General features: G+C 41.6%; 1 protein-coding gene across 1 annotated transcript in view; it reads right to left on the reverse strand.

Moving 5' to 3' along the window:
- Nucleotides 1–2,444: 2,444 nt before the first annotated feature.
- LOC128902780 (methyl-CpG-binding domain protein 2) overlaps nucleotides 2,445–22,565 on the reverse strand; it is a 38,581-nt gene continuing 18,460 nt past the window's right edge. The window contains exons 3-7 of the mRNA XM_054186313.1: nucleotides 22,190–22,327; nucleotides 12,644–12,734; nucleotides 11,725–11,902; nucleotides 4,453–4,593; nucleotides 2,445–2,920 (exon numbers count right to left, since the gene is read on the reverse strand). Of these exons, the coding sequence (XP_054042288.1) occupies nucleotides 4,464–4,593; nucleotides 11,725–11,902; nucleotides 12,644–12,734; nucleotides 22,190–22,327 (537 nt within the window). The 3' untranslated portion in view covers nucleotides 2,445–2,920; nucleotides 4,453–4,463. The remainder of the gene's footprint in view (nucleotides 2,921–4,452; nucleotides 4,594–11,724; nucleotides 11,903–12,643; nucleotides 12,735–22,189; nucleotides 22,328–22,565) is intronic.

Raw genomic sequence — 22,565 nt, forward strand, 5'->3', positions numbered from 1 at the left:
GCAGGCAGCTCCTGGGACACAGGCAGCTCCTGGGACGCAGGCAGCAGCCAGGGATGTAGGCAGCTCCTAGGACACAGGCAGCAGCCAGGGATGCAGGCAGCTCCTGGGACACAGGCAGCAGCCAGGGATGCAGGCAGCTCCTGGGACACAGGCAGCAGCCAGGGATGCAGGCAGCAGCCAGGGATGTAGGCAGCTCCTGGGACACAGGCAGCAGCCAGGGATGTAGGCAGCAGCCAGGGATGTAGGCAGCTCCTGGGACACAGGCAGCAGCCAGGGATGCAGGCAGCTCCTGGGACACGGGCAGCAGCCAGGGATGCAGGCAGCTGCCGGCACATTGGTTGAGCTGCACCGACCTCTAGAGGCTTCGGCCCCAACTGCCTCCGTGGCGCCCGGGCAGCGCCGGGCCCCGGCCGCCGATCTCCGCGGGGCGGGGGGGGACCGGGCGGACGGAGAAGGACGGAGGGGGGCGAGGGCGGGGGACAAGCGCCGGCTCCATCTGCTTCTGTCCCCGCCGCTGTCCCACTGTCCCCGCCTGGGCAGAGAGGAGGGAGCCTGCGATGGCGCCCAGCAGCGCGCCGCTTGATGCACAAATTGGGGGATCCGTAAGATTCCCGTAGGGAAGCCTGGGGACGGCCACCTGCCTGCGATGCTGCAAGGGCCTGGCCACCTGGTCGGGCCGATCGATCGGTATCCTGCTGGAAAAAAAGGGTACCATCCCTACCCGGTCCCAAACAACGCGTTGCCACACATCCCTTTTTAAGTAGGTCTCCAGTTCAGACTACTCGGTCGTTAGCATTTCATTGATTTCGGGACCAACACAGGAGTGCAGACGGGGACAGTGAAGCTGGACCACGCACCCAGAGCTGCACGAAGTACCAGAACGAAGCTCCTAAGGCTGGGAGCTCACTGAAGATGCCACCAGCAATGCACCAATGAAACGAGCTCAGCTTTAATGGAGAAGTCATTAAACTTTCGACAGAAAAGCTAGGAAAACGCCCATCTTTCTGGTGTAGATGTAAAAGTGAAAGCTTGCGCCTAGGTTCTTCTAAAGTCAACGAAAAAGCAGCTGCTCATCTCGCTGAGGTGTACTTTAGCAGAGAATTTTAGCGCCCCCAAAAGACTACTGCATTACTTTTAAGCAACATCTGCCTCAAAAGATACGTGGAGCGAAAGACAATGCGTACCCACGTGCCGAAACCTCTCCTGCATCCCAAACACCCCTTGCTTCGCAGAGATGCTGTCCTAAGGCTTTGAGTAACCTGGGCTGGAGGGAGGTATCCCTGCCCAGGGCAGGGGGGTTGGAACTAGATGAGTTTTAAGGTCCCTTCCAACTCTTTCCCTCCCGCCCCGGAATTTGGCATTTATTTTCTCAAAAGTGGCATGGCCTCAGTTGGGAGCCCAAGCAATAGCCTGGTGCAGTGCATGAAACGAGGGTTCACACATCCTGACGTGGGTGGAGGTGTCAAGATGTGGAATCTCATATCTTAAATAACCTGTAAGCACCCCCAGCCCCAGTTCCCCAGTTCAGCCGCTGTTGGGAAGGGAAGGGCAGCAGTGGCCCAGGACAGGGCCACGAGATGCACCAGGGTTCGGAGCCAAAGGCCAGCGATGCCCTTCCCTCTCGGTGGTCTCGCTGATTTCCAGATAGAAAAATACCATTCAACCCAGAAAATCATTCCAAACCACTGCAAGGATCACTAAAGCATCACCATCGTGGATTAATATCCATCTTTTTAGTACCAAAATACCATCTTGCTGCCAACAGGTGAAAGAAAGGCTTCCGTCAGAACCAGGATTTTGACAGAAAGGGGATGAAAACATTAGTGGAAATTCTCTTGTCAAATTTGAGTCCAAACTTTGGAAACTTCTTTGGGCTTTAACACAAAGCTTCCTTGTTTTGACAGAAAACGTCTTTTCATTAAAAAAAAAAAAAAAAAAAAGAGAAGCATTTTCTTCCCCCCTCAAGGCTTTCCAGCTACCTGCAGTGGTTAATCACTGAAAAAATTAATGAGAGACAAGATGAAGAAGTAAAACAACATGTCAGAGGAGCTCCGTCAGCCTTTTAAAGCCACTTCTGTGCTGGCTTTATTGCACTTTAACGTGCAGCCGTGTGACGAGTAACGTCCTGGCATTTTCACCCCTCAAATGAGACTGCACAGGAGAAGTCACTCACGTCCCCATTCATGAACGCTTCCACCAGTAATTACATGACACAGCTCTGGAATTAGAACAAGAACAAACTGGTTTTAAATTCAACTCACCATCAACAGCGACGTGTTTTCACTCCTCTTCGCTCAAGTTCTACTTTCTGAGTTTTAGCAGGCTGGGAAAAAAACTTGGTCTTTTCCATTATTCTCTTTTATTCTGCCCAATTATAAACTGAGAGAAGCCACTTCAGAAAAAAAAAACCAAAAACCAAAAAACACACCACAAAACCACGCCAATTTGCTTGGAATATAATCATTTATTTATCTTTACAGTGATGACGGAAGAATGTACAGGTGTTTTCACCCATAGGTATAAAAATCTGTTTATATACAGAGTCACAATAATCTTTAATTGGGAAATCACTCTGTTCTCCTGATCCATCCTTACCAAAAACCACAGGAAAAACAAATATTTAGTACAGGCAATATAATTCCAGTAGGTTTGCAACCTGGCATCAAAAGCTCAGCTTTAGATTAAGGGTAACGTCTGATACTTAAAAAAGGACTTTAAGTCATAGGACACAAAATAAAGTTGCTTTTCAAATAAGATATATACATCAAAAAATAGGAGTCTAAAAAAGGCATTGGTTTTAATGCTATTAGAAAGCTATATAAATGTGCATGGGTCCGTTTCTTCTTATAACGAAAGACCGAAGGAGAAAGTGCCTCTGTCTTTTAGGAAGTTCCTCCTGGGATAAGTCAGTTAAAAGTACCTGTAGAAGAGAAAGAAACAACCCCTTTTGGAAAAGCAAAGGCCGGTGTTACATCCAGTAGAATGATTTTGTCGGAGCAGTTAGAGCCGGGTTTCACTCCGTATTTGAAGTACCCCATAAATAGTTCATAAGTGGGTAACAAAAAAATCAGTAGAGTGGACGTAGCTGCTCAAAAAGCTTGCTCAAGGCTATAATTAAAGCCACCGGGGCAAAAAAACCAAAGGCGTTTTATAGAATGTAGCCAACACGTGTACGTTTCCACGTCCGTTGGCTATGTACGCGTAAATAGGTAACGAATTCACAAGTTGATGAAACTCAAGGTCTCCTGATCCAACTGATTTCGGCAGAGAAACCACAGCACCAGTGCAAAACCAACCACGTCTACCACCAGATTTATGACTCTGCCACAAAATAATTATTTAATGCTAAATTTAAAGACTCAAAATGCCACTTTGATTCTGAAATGGCAAAGCTTTGAGATCTCACATCTTAAAACAAGGTTCTTTCTTGGCTTCCTTCAAAGTTATCCATAATTAGACTTTTCTAGGAGAAATACTCAGGGATGAAGCGTTTAATAGTAAATAGCGGTCATTTAAAGTAATTAAAAGATTCCAACAGCCTGGAAAACACCAAGACTACTGGCCTGTTGAGTGGCCAGTAAACGACACTGGCAAAGAGCTCTTGTCCACAACTTAAAGATCAAATTTCCCTTTATGTTGCACTGACACTATAAGGAATAAAAATGACTGCGCGTTAGGAAGAGGGTTGAATCCAGGCTGGAACGTTCAGCAGCCGTGTTAAAGCAGGTCACAGCCCAGAAACTTCCATCCCATGGCTAAAAGTTACCTGAATATAGTATTCAGAGCTGTATAAAAGTTAACTCCTTTCAATCTGTCAAATAGGAAATATATATATTCTTTCCCCTTGTGGGCAGTTAACTCCAGAACAAAAAAAAAAAAGAAAAAAAAAAAGAAAAAAAAAGAAAGTAATTCCCTCAAAATTACACAACCATCTCCAGATGGAATTCTTGGTTGTTAAAACTTCAGCTAACTCCTCGTGAAAAGGTCAGATCTCAAAGCCATGCACTTTCATACTTGAGCACCATGAGCTCAATGCAAACAAGAGAACGAATTCTTCTTCTTCCGCAGATAATGAAGGAAAAAAAAAAAAAAAAAGTTTTTTAAGAAAGCGTTCGGCCCATCGACAGATTGGTACCATAAACAGGTATAAGATACAAGAAGGCGCCTTGGAAAATTAATTTGTAGAGGCATTATCCATTTAAAAATAAATAGAAAAGTTTCAGGAACTTGTTGTGTAATTTCACCAACTGAAATTTTGAAGAAGAGAAAAAGGCCGGTTACTTTGATTGCTTTACCCCAGTTTCGCCTCAAGAATCAAGTGCCAGAAAATACACCTGCACTGGTTTCGAGAGACTGGGTCTTTGCTGTGAAGGATGAAAGCCACTGTTTTTTCCTCCCTGGTGATCTGTGTGGCATTTAACGTCAGGATGTTCATGTCTATATCTGACTCACCTGATTTCTTCTTATGCTTCATCTCCATTATCCATTTCTACTTCTATATCTTTTGTTGTATCAGCCGCTCGTGACAAGATGTCTGCCATTAGTGCTTCCTCCAGTTTTTTACGCACTTGTTGCACCCGCTCTTCTTGTTTTCTGAAAGGAGAGAAGAGAAGAAGGGGCAGAGGTGTCAATCCTTCACGTCTACTAGTAGGCTGTGAGCGTAACACTGGCATAAACAATGACTCAGGACTGGTTTCTCAACTCTTATTTCAACTCAGAACAGAATATGATAGAGTATTTTCAGCTGGAAGGGACCTACAAGGATCATCCGGTGCAACTGCCTGACCCCTCCAGGGCTGACCAAAGGTTAAAGCGTGTTATTAAGGGCATTGTCCAAATGCCTCTTAAACGCTGACAGTGTTTGGGGCACCTCTCTAAATCCTTATTGACTAGCTGTGTTACCTTCGCACGCACACGGGGACGCAGGGAGTGCTGGGCACTAAGACTGAGAGCGCTCTGAGCCAGAAGAAACCTCTCCGGTTCAGCGCGAAGGGTTTATTTTCCCTCATGCAGAGGCAGAAGGATTGAAAGCGACATACGATCCTCCACTCCCAGATGGGCTACTTGAAAAGACCAACCAGAACGTTAATGGAGCAGCATGCCACTGGACTATCTTTGTCAGACTGGCTTTTTTCTTTTTTTCCCCCTTTTATTTTTAGGGCAAAGACATTTTAGGGTGGATAAGCGACAATCATAGCAGGAGATTCCCATCAGGAGCACTGTGAAGGAGATCTGAGGCAACCTCCCTCTTTCCCAGCATAAGGGGGTGTATACCAGGAGCACCTTTACGGGATGGTGGGGCACTGGGAAGGTTCCAAAGTGCTCAAAGAACCAACTCCAAGTCGCACACAATGTGTGTGCTGGGGAAGAACCTCAAGGAGCTTCATTGTTCCCATTTATTTCATTAATTACTCCTACCTATCTAGTTAGTCTTATCTAATAGTCAGTGACGCATTTAAGAGGGCAGCAACTTCTGCTGAAACACAGAGGTACGTTAATTCAAAAATACCACCTCCATATCAATATAAATGTAAAATATTTTGATTCAATGCTTACTTTTGAAGGTAATATTTAGCTTTCAAATGTTACCAGAAAACAAGAAGTCCCCGTTTCAAGTTTTCCCAAGAGAACACAAATTCTGCATCAGACCCAGTGTTGGTTTTTTTCACATGAAAATCCACTTGTTCTATCAAGCTATGTTTTCCAAAAAAGAAAACCTTTAAACAAAATATATGCTTTAAACCGTCCAGAACTCAACAGAAGCAGGCACAGGAAAACATTCGTTAGTGCCACAAACTCCCCGTGGCTATATCGGATGGCAGGAGAGATACGAAGAACATGAAAGCTGGGGAGAGCAGGAGGGGTACCCAACGCGCTCCACAGAAGAAGCCTCTGAGGAGCTCCAGCCTCGAAGGCTGTTCAGTTCGACGGCTGCAACCACTACCAGCACTCCCCGAGTACTTTGAGGGGGCCGTCTGCTTGCAGAGATAGCAAAAGGAAGGCAAAAAGAACAAGCTGGTTCAGTACAGATCTTGTTTTCTATCTTCCATCTGAGGTTTCTTATCCTCATTTTCTATCTTCAATATACTTATTGTCCCAGAGCTGTTGACTTTCAATGCCTAGAGAGTGATCTTTCAAACCCCAGGGCAGAGAACCGACCATAAACCAAGATGCCTTATTTTTCGCAGAGCCTGCGACAAAGGAGAAATAGAAGTTATAGAGTGGCAAATTCAGTATTCGTTAATTGAACGAAAATGATCCCAAGAGCACCCATAAGCTGAGATATAATTTAAAAAAAACCCAAAAAACAGTGATAAAAAGTTGTCACCATCTCACTGTTGGAATACACCACGAATTGGCCAAAGATTATGGAAAATAAATAGTTGAAGTGTATTTTATTTTTCCCCTTTTTGGCTTTAGAATTTTGACTTGAAGACAGTAGGATCTTTCCCCCATCCACAGCCTCCAAACTCCATCGCAACAGGCTTCAGACTCCAGTCAATAGCCATTTACACCAGCCGATCCCTTCCCTAGATTCCTGGTGGTTCCTTACTCAGGGTTAATTTAGGTTATCATGATAAATGTGAACATGATAAATCCGAACACTTAACGACAGCAGTTTTGAAAAAGGGCCTGAATGACCAAATCAAAGAAAGCTGCTGGAATATCTTTATCAAGCTCCCCTTTAGAGCACAAAGAAAATTCCAATGAACTAAATACAGTAGGGATGCTTCCCTACTCTTACAAAGAATGGATCAAGAATGAAACATAAATGTCCCTTGAATGAGGTTCTGGTCACTGGGCATTTTAAGTGTTTCTCCTGGAAAAGCCCTGGAGTATCACATATCCAGTGAAGATCTGGGTAATCATCAATCCTCCCTTTGTCAAAAAAGTCACGGGGCGCTTACTGCCCACTCAGTAATCTGAATTAAGCCATGAACTGGGCGAGAAAGGAGGCCCGTTCCAGGCCGTGAATATTTCATAACATCAACGTGTATCAGCGAATGCACTTGCCAGAAAGCACACGAGATGTTTATCCAGAACTTTCAGTCTTGGTGCTACAAGGTCCTTCCCTGCTTTGCTCTTCAGTTTGTTGACCAGACATGGAATCTAACATAAAGGCTGGCAAGTATCTTTTATATCAGCTTTGAGGAGTTGGGCACGAAACAATCATAAGCTTTACCACCTCATTAGGCTCCTATATTTGAGATTTTCTTTTAAATGTGCTTAACTATGTTGATGAAGTTTTGAAAAACATATGCTGAAGTGTAAGCTCAGCCTGTCCTAGATTTCAGAATCATTATCCTGATTTGTAATATGCCCCTTCCTGCCATCTTGGACATATGGCTGTAGTGTTTAACTCTCACAAAACACAGAAGCGACGGCCATCTTGGACTAACTCCTGATATTAAGGGCCCAGGTTTCCTATTTACAGCGTACGTGGCCTTTTTCAGAGGTTACTCCCTACTTGCTTCCCAAACTCACGTGAAGACATAGCTTTTCCCAGTTCTCATTTCCACATTTTCAGCCAGCTAGTTGTTCTCCCAGGGAACAGCCAACAAATAATTCACAGAGCTCCCAGTCCTGAAGAATCTGCTCTTCTAGCCAACAGTTTTAAAGTATTAAAACATAGCTTTTTTTATACAAGTCATATGACTTACAAAGCACATGAACTACCAAGAGCAAATGTTTAAGAACCAGCAGCAAGAAAACACTAATAAAAGCTAATAAAAAGTGCCCATCTTTAACACTAAGTAAAGCTCTAGGACTTAAGAGCATCTCCATTCAATGTGATGAATTTGACTTCTTATACTAGTTTATCACCGCAGTTTTAAGTAAAACTGCTTTAGCCCCTTAAGTCAGCAGGGTTAGCAGTGCTGCCAGGGAAGGCAAGCGTGCTGCCCACGAGTGTCCCCTCTTCTTCTGACCTTATTTTCAGTGGAGAGCTGCTTTATTCCACAGGATAGTGGATAACTCTGCATTCAGATCATTTCCCCAGTGCTTAGCACGATTTTATGTGTCCTCACTAACTGCACTCTTCTCATCCCACACAACTAAGCGATGAGTGCACGCTTTAAAGACACGTGTGATTCCACACTACCATATGCCACCAAACTATGATGCTGCGCCAACCTGCCCTCCGATCTCTCCATCTATTTTTCTAGATTGCTAAACCTATCGAGGATCCATTTGATTCAGTTCCTTATGTGCTGGCACTGCAATATGTGCTCCATATACTTCTAGTAATAGCATTTAGCTGCAGCAGAAACACAAAGGGACCTTTACATGTAGGATGGGTGTCAGATTAGATGGGAAAAATCCACAGAACCAACTTGTCCTTGTCTGAACACCAGTTCCACTTCCCTCTGTGTTGGGAGGGAGGCAATACCCCTTTTCCCCTGCTCTTCCAGTACATTCAAATATAGTATTTTTTGAAGACACTCTAATCAAGAGCCATCACTGTAAGTGCTTACATTAATATTTACTCTGTTCTTAAAAAAAACTCCATACTCTAGAGCTTCTCAGCAGCAGGGATTCCAGAAGTCTTGCCCTAACCAGACCTGAGAAGCACTGCTGAAAGGAGAATTAATTACTGGTATGTTGACTGTATTTGCTATATTATACTAAACTCAGGTTTAGGGGCATCTGGTAACTCCCCCCCATGCATACACCACTCCAACACATCACTTCCAACAGATCTTTCCCATCTCCTCCTTGCCTCTCAGCAGAAATTAAGCACTGTTGAGATGGCATACTCTAAATGCTAATTACAGAAACTCTCAGATGCCTAGTTATCGTGCTTTCCTGGCACACGTTGTGTTAAATTCCTCTTTAGATCCAGGGTAGAAAGTTTATTTTGTAACCGAGATTGATAAGGATTATTTAGGGTTTTGCCTCCCTGCAACACACATGACTTTACCTTCCAATTTTCTTACTCCTGAGGAGAGCTCAGACTGTGGAAACACTCTCCATCTCTCATTTTCTTCCTTTGGCACATTACAGTTCTCACGGGCTTTGGTCCGTCGTACCGAAAGTGAGATTTGTATAGGGTATTGAGGAATATTGTGAGGGACTAAGCTACAGCTGACTAGCTTGGACCAAGGTTCATATAGCTTAAGATTCAGACGTTCTTAAACGCATGCCAAACAAACTTAGAGAGCATTAAACTTGAATTACTCTCCATTCCTGTCTCCTGGTAAACGCAGCTTACTTTTTAGACAGATTAAGAGGTACTTTTTCTTACCCACTACTGTGCAGGGCCACGACACAGCCAGACCTACTACGTTAACTGCTACGCTGTGGCAAATTTAACAGGTTACGGCTACCCCTAAGAAAATGCAGAAGTCCCGTTGCCATGCTATTTGAAAAGGGCAATTGCAGAGATACCCGAGAAAGCTCAGGAACAAAACCCACCAGGTGACGGGAAGTGCTCAGCAAAGAGCCTAAACTGGGCAAGAGAAAAGGGCTGTTGAAAACTGAAAGGTGGGATTTTCAGAAACGACTTACATGCTTTAGGAAAAGAAATCCCCTGAAAACTATCAGCTTTAGAAAATCCCACTGAAGAGAGAGATATTTGAAAAGACTGACAGAATGGAGTACGAAGCAGAACAGAGCTGTGAGTCTGAATTTTATAATATATTGCAAAACTTCATCCAACTGGAAAAAACAATCCACCTATTTGTTATTTTCAGAAGACAGCATTCCCCAGTTCATCCCAAAAGAGAGAAACTGGTTAAAGCAGTTATCTAGCAGAGACACAAAGGTTGTCACTCTCAGCCTTCCATGGAAACGGAGGCGACTCAACGGCACAGTTACAAAGAACATAACTAGAGGCTGCTCGGAAAAGGAGCTAAAAGAGAAGTCTCAAGGTAAATGATCTCAGTACAGGACAAGAGAGTAAACGGGGAATTCTAAAAGCCTGCCTCAGGAGGCTCATACTTGGCTGTAAAGACCACCGGGACCCACACCATACTCATTTTACACGCTTACCTTTCACAGGACTAGCATTAAGAAACCCAAAACTATTCAGAAGGTGTAGCCCACAACTGAGAAAAAAAAAAAAAAATAGGTGCTTGTCCCTAGTGATAAGGAAGCACGGTTGTTTCATAACCATGCGTTTATGGGAGGTTATTTAATGTTTTCCTAGCGAACGTGCTGAACCAAAAAAGGAAATTTTGCATTTTACTCTGATTATGAAAGAGATTTACCATTATTAGACGACCGTGAATACTTCAAGTTAAACACGAGTCAAGCTGACAGCTGGTTTATTAGCTGTAAACAATTGCTATGATGTCCCTGAAGATTTTATAGCACAAGAGAATATCTGCTGGTACCTGACCAGATATCCCCAATGGTGAATTTTTTCCTTAGCAATATATAAATTCAGAAAGCAATTGTATTGCTTTCCTTAGTGAGAACAGGTGCCGTACTCTGATACTGCTTCTTCATGCAATGCGTTTTCTGGATGGTTTTCAAATGAAAGCCAGCTTCACCCAAACAGTATGAAACAGTAACTTCTAAGAATATTTAATCCTTTTGGAGTGAGCTGCCGACGAAGTCACGAACCATCAGAGGCACCAAACTGGCAGCATATTCACAGAGGCAGAGCTGCCCCAGTTCAGAATCTGTGTCCCGCCTGAGTTGTCAGTACTGTCTGACTACGAATTCAGAATCTGCTTTCTAAAAACAACTAAATAGGAAAGAAGTAATTTTGTTTCCAATAAAAAATAAACGTTGTCAACAGCTCTCAGAAAGTTTCTCATCCTGCCTTGTAACTTTCTGTAACAAAGCCAGAAGAGCTTACCTTCTGAAAGCATTTCAAGTTGATGTTTAAGAAAATAAAGCAAAGTAAATCCCTAAGCAAAGGACCAGGAATCGGATAATTCTGTACCTCACACTAGCTCTGCAGGAGCTTCAGCTAGCCATCTTAGAAAAGAATGTGATAGCAGTGGACTCTGGTGCTGAGTGAATTCCACTAAGTGGCAAGATCCAAGTTTGGTCCTCAGTTTCCCTATGCAACCTAGAATTTAACCAAAAATGTGATACTAAATGCAATTTTCATCCCACGTGTTGATTCACGTTAAGCAATACTAAAAAATAAGCGGATGACGGGATTGTGCCCCGTGTCTTGCCACACTCTGACAATTAGTCAATGCAACAAGAAATCTGTCTCTTCGCTCAGAGAGCCTGCATTCAGTATCCAAAAAAAGGATGAGTTTTTCTTTGAGAAGAAAATTAACAATGCAGCTATTAAAAAACCAAAATCGTTGCCCATATGTGAAAAGATCTATCTGTGCTCTTCATATCATATCCCGATCTCCCACTTTAAAAGAGTGTATTAGCCACAAAGCTATACGCTATAGGGGAATATTCTTATTCTCCATTGTTGAAATTACTTACTTTTTAAATGAGATCAACAAATTAACTTGACCAAACCAGAAATGCGAAGGAAAAAAGCCAATATTGATCATGACTACAGCTTAATGTTTAGGGCACTCTCTTGGGAAAGAAAATGTGGATTGTGACTCATACCTTAGTGAATATTTTATATTACTTTTTTGACCACAAAGAAAGAACCCAGGTTTTCATTTTTTCAAGTTACTGAACTAGAGGTACAAGAAAAAGGTTGACACTTCTCTTCCGTTATCTCCAGGACTGCGCTGAGCCAGGAAGGAATCTAATTGAACTTGCTTTTCGTTTTTCCGAAGACTTTCTAAAACTCACCTAATGTCATCATCCGTGACTATGAAAGCTTTGCAGAGGGGTTGAGATGTATTAAGCCAGACGGCCGGGTTCTTCTCAACAGCTGCAGAGAGCTGCCCCGTGATAGGCGCGGAACTGGTGTGCAAAGCGCTAGCAACAGCTGATAACAGGGTATCGTCATTGTTACCCGGGCCAACTCCTAAATCAAAGATAATTGAATAGTTACCATTCGCATTTCATATACAACTTCCAGCGGCAGAGCTCTTCTCCGTTTGTAAGGTTACGTACGCTCACGATACAACCGGATACGTGGCTGTATCGTCTAAACAGTTAAATGCAAGTTCTTAAAAATGGCTTTGTAATAGCACAGTTCTCAGTTAAGTGTAAGTTAGCGTTTCAAAAGGCATCTCATTTCTAAAATTGGCTAGGTTTTTTGCTTACACTAGCAATCACAACATCATTAATTTTTTAATAAAGATGATCACATCATAAATTTATGAGTCACATATTGAAATAGTTCCTTTGCAGCTTCACAGTATTAATCCATGCCAGCAGAGTCTTTGCTTTAATGCTACAAAGTATTAAACTAATTCTGGAAAATAAACACTGGAGATTTTTACAACCCTCAAATTCCTGAGAAAATCTCCCAAGCAGTGGAACAAAGTTATTAATTTTGAACTATGACTCAAACATACTTTAGATCAACTTTCACCAATAAGAGTGCAGTTCTGAAGCGTGGTTTATATTAACTACATAAATGAACTAAAAATAAGCAGAGTTTTGGAGACTGAGGTATTTTGTCAGCAAGAACATTTACAACTTGAAGTTTACTTAATCGGACTGTCAACTGAAAACTTGTTAAGAGCATCAAAAACTCCGTCCTTTTTAAGCACAAACAACTTGGTGGATCTGAAGCAACTGCAGTAAGGGAACACAATACCTTGAAGACCTTTAGGTAGCTCCATGGATTTTATGATTTGTTCGCTGACATCCGACGCGCTGAGGCCTTGTAGTCTTTTCTCCCAGAAAAGCTGAAAAAGAGAAAAGAAGATCGCTCATTAGAAACAATTAAAAAAATCCCCTAAATCAGCTAATGGAAATAAACAGTCTTCAAGATCAAAACAGCATCAGAACAATAAAAGACAGACAGTGCTTACCAGCTTACCAAACAATCAACCTAACAGTCACAAGCTACCAAAAAGGTAATATTCCATCTGCTGATGGAGTTTTAGCCATCGGGAACGTGCTTGTATGGAATTATGCAGTGTGTGTTGAGGCACTGGGGACGGCTCTGCCCGCTGGAGCACCAACCGCAATGCCAACCAGCAGCTACAGAGCTGTGCTGGCTCCACGACCTCGCCCTTTCCGACGCTCTATAGATCTCTCGACTTAGCTGGAAATAGAATCACAGCTTTCATTTTACTTTCTATCGTCTTGTTTAGTAGTTGGGAACGTTTCCGTTTCTCACAGAAACCAGTTTCTTAACCTAAGAGATTTTTGTTTAATGATCCAGATTTCCCTACTCACTCCGATCTTAGTGGTCCAAAGACTCCTCCTGAAGTTCTGGGCTGGAGATCAGCCACGTCTGTTCTTTAAAATGGGGCTTTTCTATTTCACAAGATAGTGATGAAAGCTAGTTAAAAAGTTGATTTCCATTCCCTGGGAAGCTACATTTAACAATCTTAATAAGGAGGTAAGCAAGAACGTCGCTATGCAATTTCCTGGGGAAAGGGCATTCAGAAATAGTTTGATTTTTCTGCAGGATATAAGGGAGGGGGGAAAAAAACAAATGTATTTCTTTTCATGCCTCCAAAACCTGAGAGAAAAAACTAGACATGCAGTTATTCTCATTCCTAGGAAATTCTTGGTTGCAGCTGGGTAACCAAAAGCCTCAGTTGAAGGCAGGGCTTTCGAATGTCAGATTCTGCTCTCAAACTGGAAGTGAAACAGCTAGAAAATCCTCTTTCGTCGTCTATGGAACCCTATATTGCTAGTGTCATGACATCATAACTGAAGCATTTACAGCAATGATTCTTATTCCCAAAGAAAAAAAAATAAAAAATTCAGTTACAGAGGTAGTAACAGCAAAGAGAAAAGCAACAAGGAGCATCTACCTTAGCATTAAGAGTATACTACTGATGGAAAATATACCATGCAGTCATGCTAAGAAAAACGCAATAATCTCCACAACAAGTCTGTACAGCTTTGTGAATCAGTAGGTTGAATGATACTTGTATTGCCTGAGAGATTAGTATGCCATTTTATAGAGATCTACTTATTTTAGTGCTCTTCTCTGGACCACAGGACACATTTGTAACCGAGTTTAGACCTAAGTGGCTTAGAAAACCCCCACAGGATCACCTAAGCAAGCTCTTCAGTTTTTTTGTGAACTACATTTCACATGTTCTTGATATCTCTGTGATTTGACAGCTTTTTGAAAATACCCATTCCACTTGCGTCTCATTTTACTAGAGCTACTTAAACTTCAAATGCTTCCAGTAAACCGACTCCTCGCTTGTAACTAGAATTCATTTTCAACATTCCAACCCAGGTTTGAGCTACATGGTTAGTTGAGCATCAAGGCGCCTCTTTTACCCTGTTAAATGGTAAATATCTAGTACCCCCAGCCATTCGCTCCTGCTGTTTACCACTATGGCCAAGCCCCCACCCCAAGAAAGCACTCTCGATGCCTTGTAGCAGTCCTTATGGCTCTGGGGATGAAACGGCAGCGCCTTAAAGCTGTCTAGAACGCTAAAGAAATCCTTCGTCACAAAGGCAAACCCAGCAACTCACTAGCCAAATTCGAACGGGAATATTAGGATTCAGATAAACGAAGTCAAAGTAAAATCCTATCAATTCAACATTTCATCACGAGGTCAGCTTCCCATCTTGATAAAGCCTCTACAAAGCTTATTCATGTTTTCCGCTGTTAAAAGAATTCACCCTTTGTTCCCCTTCTGCATTTCATCGACTTTTAGAAATAAACAAAAGGGCCACCAACTCCAAATCCGAGCCATGTTTTTATATGCTACAGCTAAACACAAGCACAGCCTCTCTTCATGCAGGATAAAATTAATTGGGTCTACAGCAGCAAATACAGCACCAACTACAATCAAATATTTCTGGCTTTTGATTCTTCAGTTTCCCACTCAAATCAGCTCAGTACACACCACAGAGGGAATGAGTAATCAGGATGGTCCTGTGTAGGAGAGAGAGGTTCTTGAAGAAGGACAACTAACCCATATGAAAGCTCAGAAGATTTGGAAAGCGTAGTGCAATATCGAGAAGGTGGAGCTTCCGACACCAGCACTCGCTCAGCTCTTTAAGCACCGATTGCAAACACAGGGCAAAGTCCACACAACTATCAACCCCTCAGATGACTTTGAGGCCAATGTCAGGTAGAAAAAAAAGCACTTGGCACTTAGACACACCTGTTAAAACAAGACTGAAGCGAAGCATATTCCTCGCACAAAGCTTCCAGCACCATTATATACAGTTATTTGCAAATGACAATGCTGGTGGTCCAAATTTTCATCTCCCCAGATCTCACAAGTCACACTTACTAATTTTTTGCTCAGATATGAATCGCATTCCTCGAGTTTTATTATGAAGCTTGAACTTACGAGTCCCCTCTGAACCCCTGTATTTTTTCCTGCATCCTAGTGAAGATTCTGAGCTGGATCAGTCCTGGACAAGTATTTCCCTACCAGCTGCACCAGGAATAGTTATTAAGGGACAGAGAGAGAGGGGGAAGGAAGCTGCTGATACAAATTCAGAAAAAGCTTTTCTGTTACTCCATTTACATGATGAAGACGCAACCATTCCGCAGCAACGGAAATACGCATTCAAAAAGATCACGCAAGTCTCGACGCGCAGAGTATCTGCCCTAAAAATAGCTTACATTATTTAACTTGCAACTCTCTCACCATTAGTGAGAGCGGGAGCAGAAAAAGAGAAAATAAAACTCAGGTTCATAGGCTTTGTGTTCTGCTAAGCAGAGAATCAGGCACCAAAATTAGGAGCAATTCATAAAAATCCCGTTTAGTTTGAGTTAGGCATCAGCATCCGTAGGCCATGGCCTAGGCAGATTGTCCCCTTGGCATTTGTCTCCTGCCCAAAGCCACCCGGGCTTCAGAAAACAAGCAACAGCCCTTCACGCAGTGCAGCTACTCCCATTCCATAAATGACTGCCAGCAACAGAGGCCACCTTCTGCATAATAACCTTACTTTACCGCACAATTAGAGGTTTCCTTGGAAAATGGAGTGAGTTATCCAGATTGTGGGCTTTTCTCAGCTTGAGTTCCCTGGAGAGTACCGTAATCCCTGAAGCGCAGGGCAGGCTGATAGGTTCCAGTCTTCCTTCCTCCTGCTGAGAACGCACCAGTGCAGCCAGAAAAGCAAGATTCGTGCCTCCAGGAAAAAAGTATTAGCAAAGATGAGACCCTGCTATTCAGTAGTGAGAATCCTGACGGGACCAGGATAGGAAGGAATGAGAGAAGAACCGGATTTCAAGATTCATCATTGTTTTGATGTCCTGTTTCATTACTAATGCAAAATGAATAACCACTCCGAGGATTCATCAGTCAGTTATGGGTATTCATCTTGTTGGAGGATGAAAAATGGCTTTATCGCAGTTTTGTTTGAAGTAGTGGTTAGTGAACACACACTGAAAGAGAGCCTAAAACCCAGGTCCTTCATTTACTGATGGTTTGAACGTTCTAGATTCAGAAAGACCCAGCGGCCAAGTGCTCCATTTACCAGGAAATTAATCAATATGCATTATGCCAAAAGTGACCTGTTACGCAATAACCTCCTGCCGAGCATGAAACGTATCCCTTATCGCTCAAACTTACTATCCTAAGGGCAGCCCTGGGTTTTTTCCTGTGGCAGAGGAGGCAGCAGAGGAATGCAACGCCAAAGTCCCCAGGGTGGAGCAGGATTTTCACTTCCTTGTTGTTCCGCGACTCCATAATGGCAGAGCTGTACTACAGCTGTGCTTCTGCAGTTCTTTGTTTGGAGAATTATAAAATATTGCTTCCTCCATAATTGTTTCTTGTCCAAGAAAAGCTCTTTGTGACTAACAGTGAATTATAATCTAACCCGTAATCTCTGTAAAAAACACAATCTCCTAAGCAACTATTATTTCTCATTCAGACAACAAAGAAATGATAGATTAGCCTCTCTATTGCAAGAGCCACCAAATACAAACATATTATGAGCTGCTCCTTTTCCTTAGCTAAATAGAAGTCAATTTGCAGTTGCTCAAGCAATGGAAGCCTACAGGAAATTTTTGCTGGAAAGGAAACCATTCCAATTCTGTTATTTTTAAAATGAAAGCACATACGCTTGGAGGGTGACTGATTTTTAGGTCTGTACATAAAATACAGTCAACATATCTATACTGTACTGCAGACACAGGCAGCCTGCAATTTTGTTAGCCTTTAAAACATCTTAAAACATAGGTGAGACCAGAATGCCAGTTACATTTGGGAAACTGCTCAAGTGATTGACATTACAGGCAGTTAAATGAGGAAATATGATTAAAGAGACATCTTTTCAAAGCCTCCACGGAATAATTTGAAAGGAATGAGAATTTCTCCAGAAATCAGGGAAACTTCTTTCCTCTTTTTAGATCCAGTTGCTGAGTTGCTCGGCTCTGCTGCAGCCAATCAAAATTTCAGCGTTCCTTTAGTTGCCTGGGAGAGGGAGATGGAACTTAATCTCACTGGGTTCCTTCCATCCCTCTTTTTGGTAATTCTAACAGATATTAACCAAGAAGCTGAAGATTTCCAACCCTATCCTTTAAGTTGATCCACAGGAAAGAAAATCACATCTATTTGACAAAATACAAAGTGCTAAGAACTAAACGTGCCTTTCTTGTTAAGAACCGCTCACAAGAAGACATACATAAAATGACATCCTGCAATTTTTCTCATGAATTAGGCTTTTTAGACTGCATATATCTTATGCCAAAAAATGACTACGGTCAGATTTAATTTTTCATATATAATCCTATTCAATAATCCATTACAATACAATCCACTGCAAAAATATGTGACAGTAAGTATAAAAGAGACTTTCAAATCAATTTTAAAGAGTACTTCTGGCCTACAGATAGATGATGTTATAAGTAAATATATCAGGTTTATCCTAAGGTGTTTTTAAAAAGAAAATAGACTCAGATTTGTCCTAAGGTGGTTTTTAAAGGCGGTTGTCTGCCACAGAACTAGAGGAATCAGATCACGTAACACCGACTACCTGATTTTCTCAAAATGAGCTTTGAAAAGAAGGATAGCCCTCTTTTAAACACTCGAGGTATGTTCATGGAACGTTATTAGCCACACGTATCAGGAAGATCCGGAGGTCAATGCTTTGCAAATTCAGCATTATGATTACCGCTTACATAAACATCAGCTTTACCAGTATGGTTTCAAATATCTCTACCACCACAACCAACAGCGTACATCAGAATCAACTAGTGATCAGTGGGTCCTCAGGAGTCAAACCTCTCCCAAAGCAACACCTCAGGTACATTTGGGACACAGAGGTAAAAGAGTGAGTTTTGTATGCAACCCTGTAAAAGGTTAATAAGCGTGGAACAGCGTGAACCAAGAGGCTCTAACACAGGAAGAAGCAGCTAAGTGCTCTACGTAGGACATAGACCTGGACCTTTTGGAGGCACCAAGGTACAAAAGGCAATGATCTGTAAGAAAGAAGTTTGATTTGCAGCACCATTCCTGTTGATCCAGTTAGGTACGGAACGCCTGACAGGCAATTAACTCCAGTTTAAGTGATTACATAAAAGATTTACTGCCTATAATAGTTTTGGATAGTTACAGGACTTCCTCTGCTTCACATTCACTCTTCTCCTTGAGGAATACTCAAATCCAGACGCAGAAGTGGAGCATTAACGTGCCCTGAAGTACTGCTACATCTAGTGGCTTTTTTGCTAAATACGAATGAGGGAGAAAAAAAGTGATTTTAAGAAAATACTCAACACCACTTAAGAGTAAGATGACAGATACAGCTGCACGATTTTTTGATTCATCACTAAGTCCAGTTTCAATTTCAGCAATGCTCATCTGACTTTTTAAAATCCAAACCACTACCCTTAAATTAATCAAGAATGTATCGTACCTTATCAAAACGTACTAAGTCTAACAGTGGAGAGGAGGCTAAACCAAGGGGGTTTGGGTTTGTTTTTTTTTCTTCCTTGCAGGGCCCACTAGCAATCTTTCAGGATTCCGTTTCTTACACCGGTTTATCAGTAGACTCTGCAAGGGAAAGAAACCCAAAGCCACCGAAATAGTAAGAAAACCTATCCTAATTAAGGTTATGGAGAGTCAAAATATTTTGAGCAGGTTGATACTTCAAAAAGAGACGGTAAAGCACTTTGAAGAGAGATGCAATGGAGGCTAGGAGATTTGCTATTTAGGAACTTACAGATACTCCTATAATTTGATTAGATATGAAGAATTCAAGAAATCTTCATGGATTGACTGGTACCGGTATTTGAAAAGCCACACAGAGGAAGAAGACTCACAGTTAAGAGAAGTCTAGTGAGTACTAGAAGACCCTGCAGAGCATGCCTGCATACACACACAGCTCAAGTTCTGACACTACCCACTTCCAGGGTTCTCCAGAACATTTCCATTTTCTCTTGGGTGAAGTTCTCCACTCTGATAATCACTAATCTATAATACCTTTAAGAATGGCTGTGAATGGCTTTAAGATGCTGTCTTGCAGAGCTGTTGCTTGAAAAAGGCTTAAGACAACCTTGTGTCACCTGTGTGGAACGAACCAGCAAGCTGAATATACGGACCCAGCAGTTGCCACAAAGCTCCGCTGCTCTAATTGACAGATTTACCTATATGAAGATCATAGGCAAGCTGTTATTAGTTTATCTTTCCAAGAACTACCACAGGGTTTACTGCTTAAAGAAGAGCCGCTGCCAAACATCTTCCCTGCCAACACCAATAAGCATGTCTTCTCCCTCTCAGGTCATGAAAAAAACTACTGACTGCCAAAGGAACTACACTACTCATTGATTTTGATCTCTACGTAAGGAGGCAGGCCAAAGAGAATTTTCAGGGAATTCTGGTTCGACTGTCTTTTGAAAAGGGAGGTACAATAGATAGAAGCACATAAAGCTTTCAGAGCTGGCTATCTAGAACTACCGAACAAAAATCCCGTAAGGGATTTGGGCCAAGGATTGAAGAAACAGGGAGGAATGACACTGGAAGTGGTAACTGAATAAGCTTTATATACAAATAGGCAGTACAGTCAGTGTTGCAGCATTCACTTGAATAGCTTTTTTGAATAGGGATTTTTTATGTAAGGCAACTACAGGCTTTAACTGGAGGGGAAGAGAATTCAAACACATTTGCAAGGCTACGTTTGTCCAACAATCGTATCTCGAGTGACAGATATGTATGTATATATAGGGTGCCCACATGATCAATGACTGGAGTTCCTCCATGCTTTTGGTTACTAACACCAAAGAGATATCGATAATTGAGTGATGGAAATCTGTGCGTAAAGAAACCGGATCGTTGGAAATTGTTTATGAAAGCTGTCAATTTGCTTAAGATTCTCCAGCAACTGACAGCATACTACCTACATTAAATTGCTTTGTTCCAGATTTTTTAATGAAAATTTTACTGAAAACTCACTCAAATTTTCAGTGAAAACAACTGTAACAATCTCTCCTTTTCCCAAGTCCCCCACCTCTGTCAATCACCATTACTCAGAACGATGACAAAGCAGGAAACAGCTCAAAGCAGCATTCTAGCTTGGAGAAAGGCAAGGGAAAGACACACCAAGATTTGCTTTGCTGTTAGATACGTGAGATTTACTATTCCACATTTAACGCAAACAGAGCTAGTGTTTCTTCCAAATGAAGTATGGCAATACAGAATGAGAACAGTGTTTAAAGCGGCCTCTTCCAAAGATATACTGTTGCAAGCAAGGAGAAAAGAATTTGATTGAAAAAGAATGCTGACACAGAGATCAGCAGATGATATATTCTCAAAGACCTTGCTACAGCTTAATCTGTTAGAACCTTTCTTAAGGAGGCAAAGATTTAACTCGGGTATGTTTGAAAATAGCCTATTCTGCAAATCTTCACTGGATAGTCATTCTCAAAAGACAAGGGATGCATTCCTAAAGATTTCAGTTACCGTCTATTTGAAGAAAAGATTCTGGAAGAAAGAAAAAAAGGGAGGAAATAGGCAAGCGTGAAAGGGTTTGGAATCCATCAAGATATGAATTGCCAGACATCCATTTCTCTTGCCACAAAGGTGCCATAACTTTCATATGCTTTGGGGATTATTCCTGCTCCAGCAGACAGGACCAAAAGGAAACTGCTGACACACAGAGTGTAGTAGTTCACAAGGAAAACCCAAAGAATGTGAAGAGAATCAACAGACACATGCAATTATGCATCTTTTAGATCTGAACGTGATACACTTACATGGCCCCTGTTGAACTTCACGGGACCAACAGTGAGGTTAGCTGAGGCCTTCAAATCTTGCTAAAAGACATCTCAACAAGAGGATCCAATACGGCTCGATATTTCTTCTTTTTCTTTCTCACCTGAATTTAGAGGATGCAGAGTCTAAATTCCTTATGTTATTTCTTACAAGAACAGCATTCAAGATGTTTGAAAGTGCAATATTAGAGACAGCTTGAGTTTCAAAGGAAATGTGGTTAAAAGTTAGTGACATACGAGCGTACACAAATTTGAACATGCCTCTGCATTTTCTTCTCACCTCTGCACTCCTAAGATAGATTAAGGTGTTTCAATTTGATGGTAGTAATGCTGTGACTCAAAAAATACAAGGCAGACTTAAAAACAATACCTCAATCCAATATACACTACACTATCTAGCCGATCATTCGTTCATTAATTAGATTTCCGTTTCTTCTCAGCTGCCTCCTCCCCATTAAAAAAAACCCAAACCAAACAAAAAAGGATTGTGTGAACCAGTGATCTGTCATTGATATAAAGAAAAGCAGCCAAAGGAGAACTTGTGTAAGATGAGTTTATGTTACTGTGGCTTGTATTTATAGCAGAGTGAAAAAAGAGGGATTTAAAATACAAATTTTTATTGATTTTGCACAAAGTTCTTCTATATAAAAGAGAAGTATTACTTCTTGATGAGAACTGCGTATTTTATAGAAACTTCTATTAAGAAGCTGAACATGAAAATTTACATTTGATACCCAATTGCAGCAGTACGGCGTACATCTGAATTTCAAGAGGAATGTGGTAATCAAATATGAATGAAGTTTTGGAATAAGAAATATTAATCTCAATATGAACTGACTGTTATTTCTGTATTTTTTTTAAAATTGTATGTATTGCACACATGTCTATAAGTAACCTTCAAGATAGGAATTCTCATCTGTAATTGAAGCCAGCTGAAAACAAGAACACTGTTTCAGCTTTCTGAGCAGTAACAATGGAAACAGATTTAATTCTTACCTGTCGCGGCTGCTCCGTCACTCGCTGGGGATCAGATCTTACTTTGTTACTAGGATGATTGGTAACTTTGGTGACTGGTTGCTTGAAAATTGATGCAGTTTGCCTGATTGGTAAAGTTGTATTTAAGTCTGGTTTTCCCTGTTAAAAAAAAGAAAAAAAGTGACTTAACCAAACTTATGCAAAACTTGGATTCACCCTCTTCTACTGATGTGCAAAAGAAGGAGGCTTTTTTTGGAGTAAAGATTTCCCTTAAATGCTGTTCTTAACTAACCTTTAGAGTCATCCATTGTAAAGAAAAACATATATAACACTTAACTGGCTCCACACATTTTCACCTTCTTGGGAAGAATCAAACCGCTTGAAAGTTCATCTTTTC

The sequence above is a fragment of the Rissa tridactyla genome, chromosome Z (genome assembly GCF_028500815.1).
Source record: "Rissa tridactyla isolate bRisTri1 chromosome Z, bRisTri1.patW.cur.20221130, whole genome shotgun sequence".
NCBI lineage: Eukaryota > Metazoa > Chordata > Aves > Charadriiformes > Laridae > Rissa > Rissa tridactyla.